Source organism: Chelonoidis abingdonii, chromosome 9 (genome assembly GCF_003597395.2).
Source record: "Chelonoidis abingdonii isolate Lonesome George chromosome 9, CheloAbing_2.0, whole genome shotgun sequence".
Lineage (NCBI taxonomy): Eukaryota > Metazoa > Chordata > Testudines > Testudinidae > Chelonoidis > Chelonoidis abingdonii.
Genome location: NC_133777.1, coordinates 69,402,640 through 69,422,543, shown reverse-complemented (window position 1 = coordinate 69,422,543; position 19,904 = coordinate 69,402,640). Strand labels below are relative to the sequence as shown.

General features: G+C 40.5%; 1 protein-coding gene across 1 annotated transcript in view; it reads right to left on the bottom strand.

Annotated features, from left to right (window-relative positions):
• TMC3 (transmembrane channel like 3) overlaps positions 1 to 19,359 on the bottom strand; it is a 32,499-nt gene extending 13,140 nt beyond the window's left edge. Inside the window, exons 1-13 of the mRNA XM_032771885.2 lie at positions 19,230 to 19,359; positions 17,688 to 17,831; positions 15,165 to 15,240; positions 10,665 to 10,746; positions 8,637 to 8,743; positions 7,779 to 7,877; positions 7,534 to 7,676; positions 5,397 to 5,544; positions 3,380 to 3,423; positions 3,075 to 3,222; positions 2,042 to 2,151; positions 1,794 to 1,872; positions 994 to 1,248 (exon numbers count right to left, since the gene is read on the bottom strand). Of these exons, the coding sequence (XP_032627776.2) occupies positions 994 to 1,248; positions 1,794 to 1,872; positions 2,042 to 2,151; positions 3,075 to 3,222; positions 3,380 to 3,423; positions 5,397 to 5,544; positions 7,534 to 7,676; positions 7,779 to 7,877; positions 8,637 to 8,743; positions 10,665 to 10,746; positions 15,165 to 15,240; positions 17,688 to 17,831; positions 19,230 to 19,339 (1,545 nt within the window). The 5' untranslated portion in view covers positions 19,340 to 19,359. The remainder of the gene's footprint in view (positions 1 to 993; positions 1,249 to 1,793; positions 1,873 to 2,041; positions 2,152 to 3,074; positions 3,223 to 3,379; positions 3,424 to 5,396; positions 5,545 to 7,533; positions 7,677 to 7,778; positions 7,878 to 8,636; positions 8,744 to 10,664; positions 10,747 to 15,164; positions 15,241 to 17,687; positions 17,832 to 19,229) is intronic.
• Between the last annotated feature and the right edge of the window lie 545 nt (positions 19,360 to 19,904).

Here is a 19,904-nt window from a genome sequence, read left to right as displayed (position 1 = left end):
AGATGTGAACAGTAGTATACCCCTATGAGCTTGATGCACTAGGTCTAGCCGAGTTGGGTTCAATGCAGGATCTGGGACTGGAGCAGGAAGAAGGGCTCCAAGCCATCTTTCCATTGATTTGACCCTCAGTCTGACTAGAGACCAACCCCTGTCAAATTTAGAGTCTCCTAATGTCTGAAACAGCTGCAGAGGTTCCCTAGGGACTGTTCCTCTGGCTGGCCATCACCAGATCAGTGTGCTGTGCTGTGCTGTGCCTCTTCCCAGTCCTGGACTGTCCAAAAATGCCCTCTATGCCACCCAAGGATTCCTTTTGCCCCAGGGGAATGCCAGTTGCCCAAGTAGGGTAGGCACTTATGAACTATGAGGCCTGAATAAGGATTGGTGGAGTCTGACATTCGTTTTACTTTCAAGATTTTAAATAAAAAAAGTAAGTGGCAATGGTTACCCGGGGTTTTCTACGAGATTTTCTTACTCATTCCAGCTCCCACTAATGTCTCTCTGTCAGGCACCCAGCAAGGCTGCAAGTACCAGAGGGGAATTCCCTGCAGGGACTCCATCACTCCTGGCACTGCTGTGGTGGTGACTCTGAGTACAGCGGGATTCATGCTCCTCTGCATTTTCAGAGATGCCCTGCTTGGATGAGAGAGCCCTCATTCTGTGCCTCCACACTTGTGCACACTAACTGATTGACAGCAAGTCAAGTCTGATTCAACAGCTGGATTTGCTGTCTTTGAATCTGGCATATAAATAGTAAATCAGGTGGGCCGTCACTGTATAAGGGCAGAAGTTCTACCAGGTGAACTGAATGGAAGGGTTGGTCAGAGAGAAAGAGGTACTACTTATTTTAGATCCATGTCACTCTGTGTATTCTTAGTTCTGGCCTTGATAAGGTCTCTGGAAAGGAATATAACATTACCATGTGATTTTTAATTTGTTAGTAAAGCAAAGCAGCGTATTTGGTCTATTTTTCTTAACAGGAAAAAAGGAACTTACCTGACCAACGTATGTTTCCCAGCACTGATTCTTCTGACTTTGCATGTTGTAGGGATAGGAAGTTGTCTTGTTAACCAGCACAACAGGTATTGTATAGTTCTGAGTATGACTCTTTTCCAGAGTCAATGTGCTGTTTCCCTTAATTCTTATATCAGGGACAGTTGTAGATAAGTTGTCTTCTTCGGGAAGGGTTCTGGTGGCTAAGAAAGTGGTGGAATCTATCCAGTTACTTGCACTGCTGTTAGCTTCAGCTTCCTGAAAGAATGGAATAGAAGTTTAATCTAATCTAAATATCTAAGTGTTACATTTTCAGCTGTGGTCTCCATCGGCCTGCAAAACTGTGCAGATGTCCATGCATCCAAAATTGCAAAGGCACCCACTTATGTGCTCAGCCATATAACTTCATGGATGAGTTAGGTGGCTAGGCACCCAATTTTCTGATTTATATGTGCAAATGATCTACTAGTTTTGTAGGGAAAAAACAGGAAGTTGATTTTAGACCAGGTTGAAATATTTGGCCTAAAATGGTGACCTATTTTACTGAAGTAGTTAAATGATGCACAGAATGGCAATCTGTTTGTGTTATTTATCAGCATCCCTATGGATCTGAATTTCTAGCTGACCGAAAAGATTTATAAATGAATACCACAACTGATCTTCTAATCAGAGTTCCACTATATTTTAACAGGTATATTTTGGTTTCAAAACAAATTTATTTTGGACTTTAAATATGCTACAATAAGAGTTCCACACGTAAAAGTAGCTATTTTAAGACTCATAATAATACCAGCAATACTTACAGCGATACTCATGCTGTCCACTTTATCCAACAGAGCAATAATTAAACTGTAGAGGTTTCCCAGATATAAAACCAGAACCCTGAAAACAACAAGCATAGTCTATGGGACACAGTCATCCAGCAGGGTTATTCTGAAGACTTCTATTCATGTTCTACATTGGCTGAAGTAAAATGTGTCATCAATACGTTTCTTTCCTCCCACCAAACAAACAAACCAAAAACTGCTTTGATACTGAATATGCCCTGTACCTGGCAAGCTGAAAGCGAAGAGTGGTTCTAGGGTGATACATCTCTAGTGCTGCCACAAGTTCAAATGCAGAGGGTGCAATCATAGTAATTAGTGAAACAACAACACTCACCTACAGAATAGAAACACAATCTTTATGATGCTTTTTCGTAGCCTTTTTTGGGACTTGAAGAATTCCTTGCTTGCTGATTGAACTCTTGACGATGCACTAGAAATACTTAGTGGTGATTGTGATAACTCAGCAAATTCTACTTTTAAATGCATCATTGACAAGAGTAAGGATATTTGTGACCCAGAATTCTTGATCTGGAATATTGCTAAGAATCCTCCCACCTTAGTAACTACGTTATAGTTTATGTTATTATAGAAGTATTACTTTTATATTAACAACAAGAAATCTGAAGATAGTGTTCTTCTCTGATCTCACTTGTCAGTTGCTATCCTCAAGCTAATGCTTTTTGAATAGTTGTTATTGCCCATGGACCAGTGTTTGCTTGGCTCTTATGTGGGTGCACAGAAAGTTGCCTCCGTCTACAGCCCATGTAAGGCCCAAGGAGAACTGCAGGCCCTGTGCCCTGAGGAACTGCTGCACTCCCACTAAGTAGCCACTAAGAACCCCTCGCTATGCAGTGGAAGTGGTAATTGTGTATGGCATCCATGTAGCTGAAGCTCCATCCCCATGTTTCCCTTATTTATTCCCGCAGCCCTAAAACTCCAGTGCAATTGAAGCTTGCAGAATTGAGCTCAGTGACGCATAGAAAGCACACTCTTCCTGCGTGGGTCTCCTCTACGGCCCTGACTTCGAAAACAATTATGCATGTGTTTAACTTTACTACCAGGAGTAATCCCATGGCTTATCTAAACCCATTGAGGGGCTGCTGGGCAGAGTTTGGCCCCATACTATGGACAGATATCAGCAAAATCAACAGTAATTTATAACCAGCCAAGAGGCTTGACTTTGCAGAACGCAGAACTTTAACCAGAATGCACAATTACAGACTAACGAAGAGGTCAAATACAGCTAACATACTGTACCTCATTTTTCTCCCAAAGCGTCAGTTCCTTTTTGGTATGCTCTAATTTTTGGGATCGATCCACAACAAAGTAAATGATGTAAATACTTCCAGCAAGTGAGAGAAGCACAAGGATGTTTGCAATAATCCTTAAGCATATTGTCACAGCCCTGGAAAAGAGTCACACAGCAAATGCTATAGATGGGCCATCTTGGACAAGTAGATGTTTCCTGTATTTTTTTTTAGGTCATAAAACAAACAAGTCAACATTGTGTTATCTGCATTTAAACAGTAGTTTTGAAAACAGCCTCAGCCATGTATACCTACAGGTTTTTGCTTTTCTTCTTTTCCTGCTCTTCCAAAATAGCTTCCTTGAAAGAAACACAGAATTACCATGTTAGTAGCATTCAGTAAAACCAATAAACATTTCCTCTACCTGTTACAAACCATAAAAGTTAAAATGATCAGATCCTGCACTGCACTGGGGAGCAGATGAGATACGGCTTTGTGCTTCTTTACTTAATAAGCAAACTGCGTGCTGTGGGTTTAAGCAGTGAAAGGGGTTTGGGGGGAGCAAAGACATTAAGAACTTTATCACCCTCTCTTTCCCGGTGTATGCTATATTCACTCCTTTCTAACACGTTCATTGTTTAGATCCCAGTCCTGTTCTAGGATTCATTAATGTGGACCTGTGGGTTGTGTTGTCTCATTTGCTTGAATAGGACTGCACCTGAGGTCCCCACTAGCAGATATTAATGCAGGATAGGACCTTTAGATTATGAGTTGTTCAGAGAAAGGACACATCACCTGTGTGAGACAAGGTGGCTGAGGTAATATCTTTTATTGGGCCAACTTTTGTTGGTGAGAGTGACAAGCTTTTGAGGTTGCATTTCAGAACAGCTCAGTGTAATTCAAAAGCTTGTCTCTCACACCAACAGAAATTGGTCCATTAAAAGATACTACCTTACCCACCCTGGTCTCTAATATTCTGGGACCAACACAGCTACAACAACATTGCATATATCACATGCCTGTTTCCCCTGAGGCACGTAACACCCACATGTAGATGTTACAAAATACTATCAGCATAAGTCATCCCAGCGTTTGAGATACAAATCAAACTGTTTATTGGTTTGTCCTAGACAATTTGGAGTCATTTGGACAAAGGGCTTTTAGTGATGATGTGCCAAGGTTATGGAATCAATTACTTCTGGATATTAGGAAAGCTGTGTCTATTTTTAAAAATCTAAATGGAAAAGATTCATGTTTAATACAGGTTTTAATGTTGATCTAGTTATAAAATGCCCCTGAACTATTTTGGTGAAAGTACAATCTAAATGCATATTATCAGGTTATTAAAAGGATCCTGATTCAAAGATTCGATAGAGTTGCACCAAGGATGCATTTGTCTCAAGGTTTTAAACTCCAAACAACACATGTAATAATGGGGATTAAGATGCTGTTGTTGGAACATCGCACAATAAATGAAATAGAATGACATTGCTGAAAAAAGTGTCATGTGACAAAGTGATGAGAACCCTCTGATTTATATATCATGCCTGTTAACCATAACTCATGTCATCAGTGAAAGGTGGGTGCGAGGATCAAGTGCATGAAGCAGCAGTAAGATATTTGATACTAGCCCTCTGCTAGGTAATCAGAGTCAGAAACAAACACAATGCACAACAGGAAAGAAACAGTATGGAATGGAATGGATGAAAAATCACTCTATTTATAAAGTAACAGACCTAAACCAGAGGTGGGCAAACGTTTTGGCCTGAGGGCCACATCAAGGTTCCAAAACTGTATGGAGGGCTGGGTAGGGAAGGCTGTGTCTCCCCAAACAGCCTTGCCCCTGCCCCCATCCAGCCCCGACCCATCCAACCCGCCCTGCTCCATGTCCCCTGACCCCCCCATCCCGAGACGCCCCCCGGGACCTCACCCCCTATCCAACTGCTACCTGTCCCCTGACTGCCCCAACCCCCGCCCCAACAGGGCCCCCGAGACTCCCACACCTATTCAAATGCCCCCTGCTCCCTGTTCCCTGACTGCCCCCCAGGATCTCCTGCCCCTTACCCAACCCCCCTGTTCCCCACCCCCTTACCATGCTGCTCAGAGCACCAGGACTGGCCGCCACACTGCCCTGCAGCCCAGAGCACTGGTGGTACAGCGAGCTGAGGCTGCGGGGGAGGGGGAACAGCAGGGGAGGGGCTGGGGATTAGCCTCCCTGGCTGGGAGCTCAAGGGCTGGGCAGGATGGTCCTGTGGGTCATATGTGGCCTGTGGGCTGTAGTTTGCCCTCCTCTGACCTAAACCACGCTTTTGCTCAGAGTTTCGTTGCTTACCCTGATACTATTAACTATTGCAGCAGCTTTGCTTTCTGCAGCCTCTAGATTTCCTATTAAATAGTCCCAAGCACAGAACACTCTCCAGCAGAAAGTATAATTTTCATCAGAGGCACTTGCTAGACTCATTCTTGAGTTCTTTGCCATTCTGGAAAAGAATAATAATAATAAATGTTAATTGTTGTAAATGTGTGATGGTTTATGTGATGTGAATTGGCTCAGAGGTGTCTATACCACAAAGAATAATCAACATTGGAATTAACTGGTATCTTTGTTGGCAATCTCCATAGAGAACCCAAGAACAGAGAAAGATACAGAGACTGAACTACTCCTTGTCCCTAGGAACGCATACTCCAATTCAGAGTTGAAGCACATTGGTTGGATAGTATGGGAAAATGTCCACTGCTGCCTATTTCTGATAGAAGACTTCAGTCTCAAGGGCTGTCCATCGTATACCTTTTACCAGACTAAATTCACTTTTAAAACCTCTGTGTAGGATCTGATTGGAGAAAAGGTGTCATGGCAAGGTAAGAACATTGTCACTATGATCAAGAGATAGCTTGGCAAAAATGTGATGATCTTACACAGGCTTGATGGCTATCCTTTATTATGAATGCAGATAACAATAACGATGGCACAGTAAAAAGACAACTGATAGTCACATGAAAAATCTAATGATACTTTACTCAGCTATTGTTTTAAAAAATAGCCCTCCCGTCTCTGGTGAGTAGACCTTCGTAAGGATGTAATAAATCAATTTCAGGTCTTTAAAGGAGCTAGGTGATCATTACAAAAAAAACTACCTTGACAATATGAAAATAAATTATCTTGTTTTAATCAAAGATATTTGTGCTGTTTTTTTCAGAATATTAAATATGAGTTTGTGCTCTACAATACATTAAATGAGACCATGTTTCTTTCTGAGTATCTTAGAAAATAATTAAATAGGTAGAATTGTACTGTACAGCAAATAGTTGGTTCAATTATCTTCATTGGATCAGCGTCACAGTCAGAAATTCAGCCACCTCCTCCTTTTCTCTGGACATTTGGCCCATCTGTGTATGTAGTAGCCATATGGGCCTACCAGCGTATGCCATTGCCATATGACTATATATTATTCCACAAATGCTTCACATAACACAATACAATGTGCATCTGGTGTGGCTTAACAGAGGCTAATAAGAACTGTTTCACCTCAGATAGGAAATGGTAGAAGGGTCACAATAGATGGGCAAACAGAGAGTCAATGACCTAAGGCGGCATCCTTTGTAGATAGAGAAAAGCAGACCTCATCCAGAACCTGAATGTGTAATCAGTGTGTGAACCAGTGTCCAAAACAATGACCACCTTGACCTAAAATAACAGATCTAATGAAAAAGGAGTGATAGTTTTTGTGGCTGACACAGCTATTACAGCTCATATTAAAAATCCTCCTGGACCGCAACTTATCAGACAATTAGTTACCCTGAGAGGAAGGGAAACTGTAGGGAGAGACGATAAAGTGACCTTGCCCCATTAAGTACTGCACGTTTCTAGATTTATGATCAGCACTGGCAGGCTCTCTTGCCTATGTTACTTCCAGTCCTTCTACCTAAATAGCAAAGGAAACAAATAGGCCTACATTTGAGTACTTGTGCACTGTACCAGTTCAAGCAATACAATAGTTTTATGGCAGCATTCTTATATTAGTATTTAACTGGATAGGAATCGTAGTACGGCGAATGTACAGGTAGCAATTTAAGTTTCTTGTCATAATACTTGTTCTGGAAGAATGGAGGCCTGATAAAGTCCTCAGTGAAAATCAGGCCCTATATCTTCAGTGCACTATACAGATGCTCACAACACCCCTAGAGGCTGCTAAACATTACCCTCATCTTATAGACAGGGAAGCTGAAGGAGAGAGGGTAAGTGACAGTAAAAGAACAAGCTATGATTAGAGCTCAGCAGTTCCTGGATTCTGGTCCTGTCCTTAACCTACCAGTAAAGGTGCCTCTCTGATATTAGCAGGCTTGAATATGATACAGAAATTACAGAATTAAATCCAGGAGGAGCTCTTTGAGGGAAGGGGAAAGAATATATCACTCAGACAGCCTGACTCTATATCTCTGGGCAAACACCAATAGAAGGGAAACATTACTTCTTTAAGAGGATGAAGAAGCTATAAGCAAACACTGCCATTCCAACAAGGAAGTAAGCCAGAGGCAGCCGATACCCAGCTTTCCCAATCTTCCGATCTCGGCCATAGTAGCCATAGAACAAAACAGAGTACTGGAGATAACCCTGCAAAGACAACATACAGTCAACATCAGCACCCACACCTGACTAAATTAACACCTGAAGAATTCATGCAACAAAGCAATGAAGTGTGTTTTTAAGCCTTGCCCCCAGTGACCAGATGGTGTCCAGGTCCTGTGCTGATGCAAACTGCTCCTTTGGGATGGTCTTGCTGATGGTGCTTCCAAATGGCGCTCCTGCCAGGAGCTGATAAGAGAGAAAATGTCTTAAAAACTGTGTAAGGCAGACAGTGCTACCACATGGTCTGTTGAGCACAGCCCGAAACAAGCCGCAACAAACTGCTTACCTGAGGGGAAGTATCAGAAGTACTATTATTGTCATTCATTCTCCTAAAGTAAAAGCGTAGTGATAAATTCTGCACTCAACTCCTGCTGAGGTCAATGGGTGTTGGCCATGTATATCTGATAGCAGAATTTAGCCCCTGAAGTCTAATTTTTAGATAAGATATTACTGTATAGACATAAGAGCTATTAAAGCACAGTATAATGTATGGGGAAGATAAATTTTTAGATCATGTATCACATCAATGTACATTAAAACCTGCTTCCTACTATATTAGATTGGTGTGGCTAGACTTTTTCTTTTTATACATAAGACAAGACGTAAGGGCCAAAAATTGAGAGACGCTGAGCACCGATTTCTCCAGATAAAGGGAAGAGAAGCTTCAACACATGCTCTGCACCTTGCAGGATTGGGTCCCTAATATCAGCAATCAGAAACATCTACATTACATTGGTATGTTGGTAAAAAGTCACCTGAGACATTAATGGCAAGTTTCTCTCCTCCTTTGGCAGAAATAATGCTCAACAGAGGAAAGTATTCTAAATCATTTAAATTGTAACTTGAAAAAAATCATGTATGCCTTTGAGCAGAACATTTATTTAATTCAGGAAGGGAAATGCTACAGTCAATGTTTTTCCATAGATATTGGAGATATGTCCTAACCTCTGGTAAGACCACAAACGCTCCTGTCATTATGGTAAGCACAATATTGATTCCAAATAGCCATCTCAAAAAGATGAAATAAGAGGCAACTCCGGATCCAAAATGACCTGAAACCACAGGAAATACTTATATCAGCTGTGAAGCCTGTCAGAAGCTGTATCACTTATTAATGAAGTATTATTTGATCATTAAAAAAAAAACCCAACAAAACCTTTCCTTCTCTGCAATGCACAGATCAAGACAGAGAAAATGCTATAACATCAATAATACAGAATTGTAATATAAACTGCTATTCATAGGTTTAAAAATCACAATATTTACAAGTGAAGTAGTTATGATCACAGGAATCTTCTTGGGTCAGGTTATATATAGCTTCTTATTTGCTGTTTATGGAGAAACTTACATCAAAATGCATCTGCAGCTATTAGTAGTAGTTAATCTCACCTGTTTAATTCAGCATCTAAGAACCAGGCTGGAAATTTAATAAGATCAGTCCTTTTTTAAATGTGATATTTCCAGTATCTCCTGATCTCGTCTGGACTGAAAATAGTTCCAATTCTGATTTTCACAGTGCATCTTCATTGGCTACAGCAGAACTACTCATAATTCATAACACCATTAAGGAGTAGAGAATCAGGCCCTCCTTGTTTACAATTTTATTACTCAAAAATTCTGATTTGCATCACTGTCCACATGATCACAGTTGGTCCTAAGTATTGCAAACTTTGTGCAAAGCAAGTCACGTGGGGCCTCAGACTGACATCCACAATCTCCGTTACATAAGTGGGAGTATGGACCCTGGCACACGACTGGTTGGGTCAGAAATGTTGGTCATTAAGGTGATGCAGAAGCGGATAAATGGGCAGTCTGGGTGCTTGTAATTTCAAGAAGGTCAGAAGGGTTTTAACAACTAGGTGTTTGGGGTGCAGGCAGATTGTATTAGGCCCTCATTGCATGTTGGGAAGGAATACTACACCGTGTAGACAGGGAGAACGTTTGCCTGTCATCTGGGAGGAGCAGGAAGAGCCCACTGGTACAAACACTGCTGGCTCCCTTAGTTGATACAAACAAGGAGCAGTGTAAAAAGTCTGAATGGTCTGGTCTGAACATTCATTTTACAGCTAAATAAATACAGTAGTTGCCAATAAATTGCCAAAATTATGAAGCAGTTTTATCCACGTGAAAATATCTGCAATACAGAAAAATCCCTTCCACTTAGAACAAGATTAGAGCTAGATGTGAATATTGTAAGGAAAATATATTTTCCAGTTTTGACCACTTTTAATATAGCTATTAAAAGTGGTCAATCACTATACTTAGCTCTTAATGGTGCTTTTCATCCACAGATCTCAAAGCACTTTACACTGGAGGGAAAGTTTAGTTTTTAAATATAGACTATATGTGAGGTCTTGGCTCTCGGCTCCATTCCCTTTGCTTCTAACAGGGTAAGTGGAGATTCTCTGCTTTAGGAGAATTTCCCTTACATAGCTGGCTCTGTGATATCTGCTCCCAGCTTGCTGATGTAAGAGGCAGGTCAGGGATGGACAAGAGTCAAAAGGAAATATGGCCTGAACTGCCACTGTCTAAATTATATCAGGTTTCAGAGTATTATATCAGAGGCCAAATGGCTGGATAGATAGCCTTGATCCAGCTTTCCCACTCCATGTCCTGTGCAGAGCAAATCTTGGGCCAGACCCAATACAGACAGCTGGGCCTATGTCTGTATTGCAAAAATACTTCAGCAGTTTATAGCGCTTCAGGGCCTTTTAAACTACAGCTGCCACACTGTAGTAACATTATACTAGTATCACTAAAGACTATCGTTGACAAACAAATGTGATATTTAACACACCAAAAGTAATAAATGTGTTGACTTTTGAATGACAACCACACTACTTTGATGAAACTTTGAATGTTTTTATATTATTATTATATATTTCACTAATTCAGTGAGTTCAAATATAACCCTTAAGCCTAGTATTTTAGCATGGTTTGCATTGCACAATCCCACTATATCTTCATACTTACTTTCTATTTTCTTTATTCTCATTTCCCAAGGAATGAAGATTACCATAAAGTTATATGCAAGCCGAACAAACTTCTTCCAGAGCTAAGAAAAGGGCACAGAAATAAGAGATTTGTAACTTTTATACATAAAGCAATAATTGTCAAAGTATTTTGTCCATGTAAAGCGTCTTTCCTCTAGTATCAGAAAGCATGTTATAAAAAACAACTAAGAAGTTTCACAGCACTCCTGCGAGGTACGCAAGATGCATAAACTGAGTCAAGGTAGGGGCACAAGACAGTTGTGAAACTTTCCAGAAGTCAGAGAGCCAGGTATAGAACCCAGGAATCCCAATGCCCAAGTGAACACTCTAACCACTAAACCACATATGCATATATAAGAGAGAAGTTTTAAAGATCTTAAGAGAATACATACAAAGAAGAGCATTTTCTTCCTCTCTTTTTATATCTGGAACAACCACTGAGGGTACCCACACAAAAATACAATATATTTTAAATTTAGACCCATTTGAAATATATCTGAGATATATTTTAATATATCAGCACATTATTTGTCTGAAGCTGTATATATTAACAGCAGCACAGAACCTTCAATGCTTTGCATAAGAGTTACATTCTTAGTTGAAAGGAATTCCTCATGTAGCATACCTCTAAAGTCTTTGCCCACACTGAGGATAACCCCCTACCTCTGTTTTCAGCTAATGTAGTTAATCCTTTAGTGCAAATGGTAGAGGTTTGGGCTTCAGTGCTCAAGATTCCAAGTTCACTTCTGGTAAGAATTGTTACACTTACATCTCCTATACCATAAGAGCTTTGCTGTGGAACATGTATGTCAACAGAACAAGAAACAAGGCTGGCTCCAGGCACCAGCAAAGGAAGCAGGTGCTTGGGGTGGCCAATGGAAAAAGAGGTGGCATGTCCAGGTCTTTGGTGGCAATTCACTGGTGGGCCTCTCACTCCCTCTCAGAGGGATGGACCTGCCACTAAATTGCCGCCGAAGAATGAAGCAGCTCAGTACAGCTGCCACTGAAGTGCCGCCGATCACGGCTTTATCTTTTTTTTTTTTTTTTTGGCTTCACCGCTTGGGGCAGCAAAAAAGCTGGAGCTGGCCTTGACAAGAAAGATTTATTTTGCTTTGATGTAGGGGATCATGCCTTATTTTCCCCCTCTGCCTGCTCTATGGAGACCCTCCTTTTGGGGAGATGCAAACATTGCTCTCTCTCTCAAGCTCAAGTTCCATCTACAGAACAACCTCAGGGATAAACTCAAGGACAGTTGCACAAAAGTGATTGAGGGCACCCTATGACTCTTAGACAAGAAAAAAGATAAGAATAAACTAAACCTGTGACATGGAAAATGAATATTTAAGCGAAGTAAAGAATGCATCAGAGAGAGAATATATGAGAAGATGAATTTATGAGCACAAAGAATTTTAAACAGATTCAGAAATTGTTACAAGACTAAGCCAGCATTTATCACAGTGTTTATGTATTTTATTAAGGAATCCTACTGAATAAGAAACCAGATTTCTTATTGAATTAATACATAACACCTAATTTCAAATGTATAAGAGCAAGTAACTCAGAGCCAAGTCCTAATTCTTCTTAGAGACAGTGATCATTAATATTTAACTGCAGCATAATCATGTGGTCTCAACTCTATGCTTGAGGATTTACTTTGAGCGCTTTGGACACATTTTCAAAGGGACCTCAGCTTAGCCTCTAATTTGTGTGTGCCTAATTATTTTTATAGACAGATTTTTCACACACAGTGGTATTTGCATGTGCAAATGAGAATGCACAAGTGACTGTGCACAACCGAGGACAAATTTTGAAAGTCCTTGAAATAAAAATATTACCTTAAATATGCACTCAGATTATTTCATGCCAGTAACCTCTACTCACAAAACATTATAGTAACTTTTCTTATTTAATTCATAAATAGTAACTTTACTAACTATTGTAAATTGACTATATGCAAGTACAGTATTTTATCAGGTAATTCTAGATAATTTCATAGACATTTTCTTATGCTATCTGCTTCTGTTTCATCAAAAGTAGAGAAATATTGTATATTCTGTTCATTACTGAATTTCAGGATGGCAACAACATTTATGTACATTAGTCATTTTTAAACACAAATTTACAGTAGATCTAGTTATTTTGAATATATATATGTTAGCAAATGGCAATATCAACATATTACAAATAGTCTAATCTGCTAAAGCCAAAGCAGAAGCAGACTTACATTTTAATTAATAAATGCATCAATCTACATGGTCAAAGTTAATTAATTTTTATGATGCCATTAAGGTGTTATTGCAAGAATTAACAGATGCTATGAACTGGACCTAAGTCGCTACTTTCATTGGAAGGCAGCATTCATAAGACTGAAAAGGGATCAAGCAACTTGGACAGGTTGCACTGCAGGTATATAAATTATATATATCTGGATGTCAATCTGAAAAAGCTTCGAGTAGCATTGATAAAAAAAATAACTTCTAGTCCTGCATACTGATCACCTGAAGAAAAAGGAATAATAATTTTCATCTTCATAGTCAAGACTCTGAATAATTTTTATATGAACAAACATTGATCTATTAATTTTAATCATAATGAACAATACTTCAGAAGTGATTTAATGTAATTGCTAGAAAAGAATATTACATACCATTTGCCAGCTTTTTTTTTTTAAAAAATATGGCTACGGTGATGGGTGCAAAACCATATGATTAGTAAACCCTTACAAGTTGCTAATTAAGTATCCTGCTCTCAGGATATTCAACCAGTGAATGCTTATTCTGGTGGTGCAATGCTCCTATTGTGTATTTCATGATTTGCCAAATGGGTCATCAGTCAATATTCTTCTGGAAAAAACTGTCTAAACCTGTCTCCCTAGTTTAAAGAACAATTCATCTCTCACACTTGTGCTGTTGAATTTAACCCTTTACCAAAAAAAAGGACTTCCTAGTTTCCCTAATTCATAGTCAGCAAGCTAATGCTATTATGCCAAACACAATAATTACTGGTAACGAACTTCTGAAATATACAGATGTATTCAGAACAGAGACAAGTAAAAACACACAACATGGATAATTAAATGAGATACCCAGAGACTTTGAGGGCATTGTGAAGTATAAAATGAAGGCCAAAATTTTGTTACAATATAGCAAGTATTAACTAAAAAACAAGTCCAAACTGTGCATTTTAGCAGGTGTTTGTGTGCTCAAAGTCCTTAGGCACTCAAATCTTTCAAACCGGGTGAAATCTTGGCCCCATTGAAGTCAATGGCAAAACCTCACTCCTAATGCCTAATGTATGTGTGTGCATGGGCTCGCCCTCACAGACAGACCAATAAAACACAACTTTCCACTATCCAGGAAGGTTGTATTTTTTATCAACTCTTTCTGATGACATAAGAACAAAGCAAAAGTACTGTTGTTTATGTGTCAATAGAACAACAGATAAATATTTAGCCTTACATTTTTTAGTTTGGTTATCCTGAATTTTATATTCTATTACACACACACACACGCACACACACACCCGTCACAGTACAGTACAAGCACATTATTAAGTATGTAAATGCAAGCCCTCAAAAGTTAGGAAATATCAGAATTGAGGTTGCTTGTGCAACCTTAATTCAGTCCCCTTCTGTGTATGCATTATGATACAGTCTTTAATTACATGATCACATTAGGGTTGCCTGGCACCTGTCTGGTTTTCAGCCGGACAGTCTGGGTTTCTGCTTGTGTCCCTGGATGTCATCTGACAAGCCCTGATGTCTGTATTTTTTTAATCTGTGGAAACGGTGGCAACCCTAAGTGGAAGAAAGGAGGCAATGCAGCAGCAGCAGCTGCTGCCGCCAGCTCCAGAGCCAGCCTGTAGCCCACAGGTGGCAAGCAAGGTGGGCTTGGCCATGCTGGTGAAGACCCTGTGAGTGATAGGGGTGGGACCTTGGGGAAAGAGGCGGAGCAGGGGTGGGGACCGGGGAAAGAGGCAGGGCAAAGGCTGGGCCCCGGGGGTCTGGTTACCAGCCATTAGAAAAATGGCAACCTTTGATCACATACTATTTTCCCACAGGCTTTCTACCATAAGTGTTCATAACATTACCTGGAAAACAAAAAGGCAGAAACCCTTCTCATGCTAAATAACTGTACTTGGGCCCCTACTTCAGCAAAACCACTCTTTATAGAATACACATTGTTTGGCTCCTGTTCCCATCACCAGCCTTCTGGCAGACACTCATTATTTGCTGGTGTATTTGAAAAGAAAAAATACTCATGTTACCGGAACAATGCGCATCCCTCATACATCAAATTAGTTTACAAAAATGTAATTACTAAATTCTTAATAGAAAAAAGAAGCTTATAACTGGATTTTTCTTCCACATAATTCTTGAACTGGGGAGCAGTGTTTCACAGAAAAAAGGTACTTCTGAAAATGAGAATTCCAGATAATTGTTATAGGAGAGAGCTGTAGTTTTAATGAAAAGCAGACGTACCTCTGCACCAGCTGCTTGGTAACCTCTTGTTCTAGTGAGCCTGCCTTCATATTTCAACACAATCTCCTTAGCTTGTCTGCAGAGGAAGACAAAATCTTTATTTCATGTAACCAAAAATCTTACTACTCTTTGAACTTGGGCCATACCACACATAGATGAAAGTTGCCAAATAATGGGAAATATTGTCACAACAGACTACCTGCCCAATCCTGAAGTCCTTACTCAGGCAAAACTTCATTTATTTAAAATAAGAGTATTGCTAACAATTTAAATTAATGGGAGTTTTGTCTGAGAAAGATCCACAGGATCAGTTCCCAACAGTTTGCAAAACGAATGTAAGATTTTCACTTTAGGGAAAGCTTCAGTAACATTTTTTCCTGTGGCCTGCTCTCTGGTTTCTAGAATTTTTTTTGGAATAATGTAACCTAAATTGTCTCAAAGTAAAAACAACATAATACCTCATTTAGTTCAGTTTATGTCCATACCAACACTTCTTTTGAAAGTATAGTCTGAAGCATGGGGTTGATCAATATAGCAATTGATTCATGTTAAATTACTGGTTCCATTTTAATCAGAGATATTGGACAAGATATGCATCCAGGCCTAATCCTACTCCAGACCACACCTGGAGTATTGTGCTCAGTTTTGGTCCCCACACTACAGAAAGGATGTGGACAAATTGGAGAGAGTCCAGCAGTAGGCAGTGAAAATGATTAGGGGCAGGGCCAGCTCCAGTGCTTTTGCCACCCCAAGCAGCAAAAAAAAAAAAAAAAAAAGTCGTGATCGGCGGCAACTTTACTGCCGCCGCTTCATTCTTCAGCGGCAATTCAGCAGCAGGGACTGAGGGACCTGCCACCAAATTGCCGCCGAAGAGCCGGACGTGATGCCCCTTTCTGTTGGCCACCCCAAGCACCTGCTTGCTGCGCTGGTGCTTGGAGCTGGGCCTGATTAGGGGGCTGGGGCACATGACTTATGAGGAGAGGCTGAGGGAACTTGGCTTATTTAGTCTGCAGAAGAGAAGAATGAAGCGGGATTTGATAGCTGCCTTCAACTACCTGAAGTGGGGTTCCAAAGAGGATGGAGCTAGGCTGTTCTCAGTGACAGCAGATGACAGAACAAGGAGCAATGGTCTCAAGTTGCAGTGGGGGAGGTTTAGGATATTAGGAAACACTATTTCACTAGGAGGATGGTGAAGCACTGAAATGGGTTACCTAGGGAGGTGGTGGAATCTCCATCCTTAGAGGTTTTTAAGGCCCAGCTTGACAAAACCCTGTCTGGGATGATATAATTGGTGTTGGTCCTGCTTTGTGCATGGGATTGGACTAGATGACCTCCTGAGGTCTCTTCCAATCCTAATATTTTATGATTTTATACCTACACTAAAGTTATGGGATTTTTTTACTTTTGTGGGAGCTGAATAGGGGCCATAGGCAGTCAAACAGGACAGGAACAGGGCATTTGCACATCCACAAAGGCAGCTTGGGTTTAGCTGCAAATTGTGGGTTCCCACTCCAGAGATATGAGAAAAGTCTCCCTTTGCTTCCCAAGACAAGGCAAAGGTGGCCTGAGCGATGAACCTTCCTTGTTAGTAAAGTGCCATTCCAGCACACAGTGAGGTGACAAGGGAGAGATTTCATAGAAAGGAAAAAAAAAGTAAAATCGAATGCACAATGAAAAGACTGATGCAGTTTAGATATTGGAGAAAGTTATGAACTTTTCGACCGTGTTTCAAATTTGGAACCATTAATGCTTATGGCTTTAGACTCTATGGTCATGATGATACTACATTGCATGCTGTCAACAGTCTACATGTACCTCATTAATCTGCAAACATGGGTACTAGTCTTTGGTATTTGAAATATAATTTAAAAGCTGAAGTGCCAAATTCTGTCTCCTTATCCAATAAAGCCTCATTACTTTCAAACACAGCCTTCCTGAATTGTGCAAAGTTGTGCTGTTTTTGACAGTGTTTCACAGAGCACAAGGACAGAATTTAGCTGATCACATATTTCTGAGTATCTTTGACAGAATGTACAATACATATGGTGTCATCACAGTGGTCTTTCCTGAGCATTCTAATGCAGAATCATTTAATATTTTTAATATTCCAAATGGCTCAGGAAAAGCTCTGATCACCACTAACCAACAATACAAAGCTTCTGAATTTGGAGCCCAAAACAAGGCTGAAGTGTAAAGAATGAAGAGCTGTGTGATACCTACAGCACCCCTTAGATGCTGGCCAAAGAGAAAGACAAAGCTATTCTGGCCTGATCCCAAGTTCAATGAACACGTACAAAAATGCGCTGTAATCAACTTTTAGAAGCTTTTTAATTTTCAAAATCTTATGGTTTCCAACCTTGTACTACTCTATGATGGAGTAGTAGGAAGATAGCTGCTGCATGGTTTTCTAGCAATTGTAAACCATTCCTATGCTCACACCTAATTTAGGTTAACAAATCTGTGAGACTTGGAAAAGCAGTAATAAATGGGGGGATTGAAAGTGTCCATGAAAACTCTTATTACCTGAGTGCCCTCAGCTTCTGTCTCATGGGCCATGGTCTGCAACGGATGTTTGCCATGATCTCTTTTTGAAATTGTATATTCTGGAAAATCTGTTCTGGGTCATTGCTGTCTGCATTTAAATCACCATTATCATCACCTGAGTTACTGAAGAGACCCACACCCATGGGGGACAAACATAAAACAAGTTATTCCCATTCAGAACTATAGCAAAGAATAGACACACATGGAATCTGGTCTATAACAACAGCATAACAAGAGGAGCCCAGTAAACTGGAGGGAGGATTGGGCTGATTTCTCTGCTGTAGGTGGAGTCACTGCTTTCCTTGGCTACTCCTAGATTATCACTGCCAGAGATGACATTTATCTCTGTAGCTCAGAAAAATACTTCTGAAGAGCAATTTTTTTTGCCTTTGGAATGCACCAGCTTGCACTCTGTGTCAAGCATTTTGGGGTACCTCTGTATCCCTCAGCAGGAATTCAAACCCTCCAGCTCCCCACATTTCAAATCATACAGCTCAAACACTATGCTGTCCCGTCCATACACTCAGTATATTTTTCAGGAACTAAGTGCTATGTAAACATTTCCAGCAAGTGCACTTAATACAAATGTATTTGCCATATGCAGCACTACCTTCTATTTTGATTGTGATTAAGATGCAGTGTCTCTTTGTTAAAATGGGGACAATAAATGCCTAGAATGCTCTAGCCCTTCAATCCTCCACTCTGCGAGTACTGGTGATTAACTGTGGGACCCTGTTACAGGGGCATTAAGAATAGCAAATCCCTGAAAATGAGACATGTACCCAGATACTGGTTTCTGCAATTATCTTTTTCTGATGTTGTTAGTGTATTTGTTGAGCTAAGAGGTGCTTAATTTGTGCTAGGGCTTGCCAGGACTAAGCCCCGGCACCTCTAGGCTTGACAGTTCATAGCCCTGGCACCTCTGGGCTTGCTGCATCCGTTGAGAATGTAAAAAAATTACTTGAGCCCCGACACCTCTTTCATTACAAATTAAGCATTAGAGCTAAGGATCTGAGTCCCCGTCTGTAACGCATACTGTGTACCGTAAGTGAAGAACAAGCAGTGCTTATGCTTACAGGGGAGCATGTCTAAAAGCTCCAGCCATTAAGATTTTCCTTTAGACACAATATAAACAGAATTGCAATGCTACATGAAACAAAACCAACAATTTAATATCAGCTTCCCACATTTGCTGGGAATGCCACCCACTATAACTTCCCTGCAGCTTTGCTGAAAAATGGGACACCTTTGGAATTACTCAAATAAATCCTCTCTGGAGATGATTTTGGTCCTGTAAGGAACATTAAAAAAAAAAAAAAAAAAAAAGGTTTAAAAAAAAAAAAAAAAAAAAAGGATTTAAGGAAAAATATAACGGAAAGTTTCCTCTACCTCTTCATGTTCTTATTCATCATTTGGATAGACTGTAACAGAAAATGTAGAGGGGTGATGCCTCTTTTCACCCAGATCAATAATAGTTTTATCTAATTTGCATTACAAGTGGAACAGAAGAAAATCTCTCACCTGCGGGATGGCTCCTTATATGCATACATGCTGGCATGCTGCCTCACACTTTTGTGCCTTTTGCAGGACTTTGTAGTTTTCACTGCAGCAGATCCACTTACTGTTGTCATTCTGACAATACCTGAAGCTGTGTTAGACCCAGCTGCAGCAAATGGCATTCTCGAAGGCTAGAAGGAAGACTTAGGCTCTCAGGTGAAGTACCTTAAACAGAAAACATTATTATCTGGAACTAGAGAGCACAGAATGACTCCCGAGCCCTGCTGAAGCAGAACACTACTCGCCTGCAGCTGGTGCTCCTAAGAGTGGGAAAAACCTGAAACCTGGCAACACACAGATAGTCTTAAAGTGGCAGTACACAAGATGCTCAGTCTGGTATCCTTGGGGCCTTCTACCTAGCTTCCCAGAGTGTGTCTGGGCATCCTGCAGTCCAAAATCCAGACCACAGATGCCATTGCCAAGTATGATAGTGACTAATCTCTAGGGTATGCCTGCATTGCAATAAGCCCAGGGTTCAAACTTAGGCTCAAGTCTAACCACTTCCACCCCATTTGTTGACACAGAAAATTGTGCTAACCTTCAGCTCAGACCCCAGGGTCCCAGGAGCACCCCCAGTGGTGAGAGGTCCAAGCTTGAGTTAAGCCGGGACCTAGGGTTCAAGCCCTGTTGCTTTGCAGT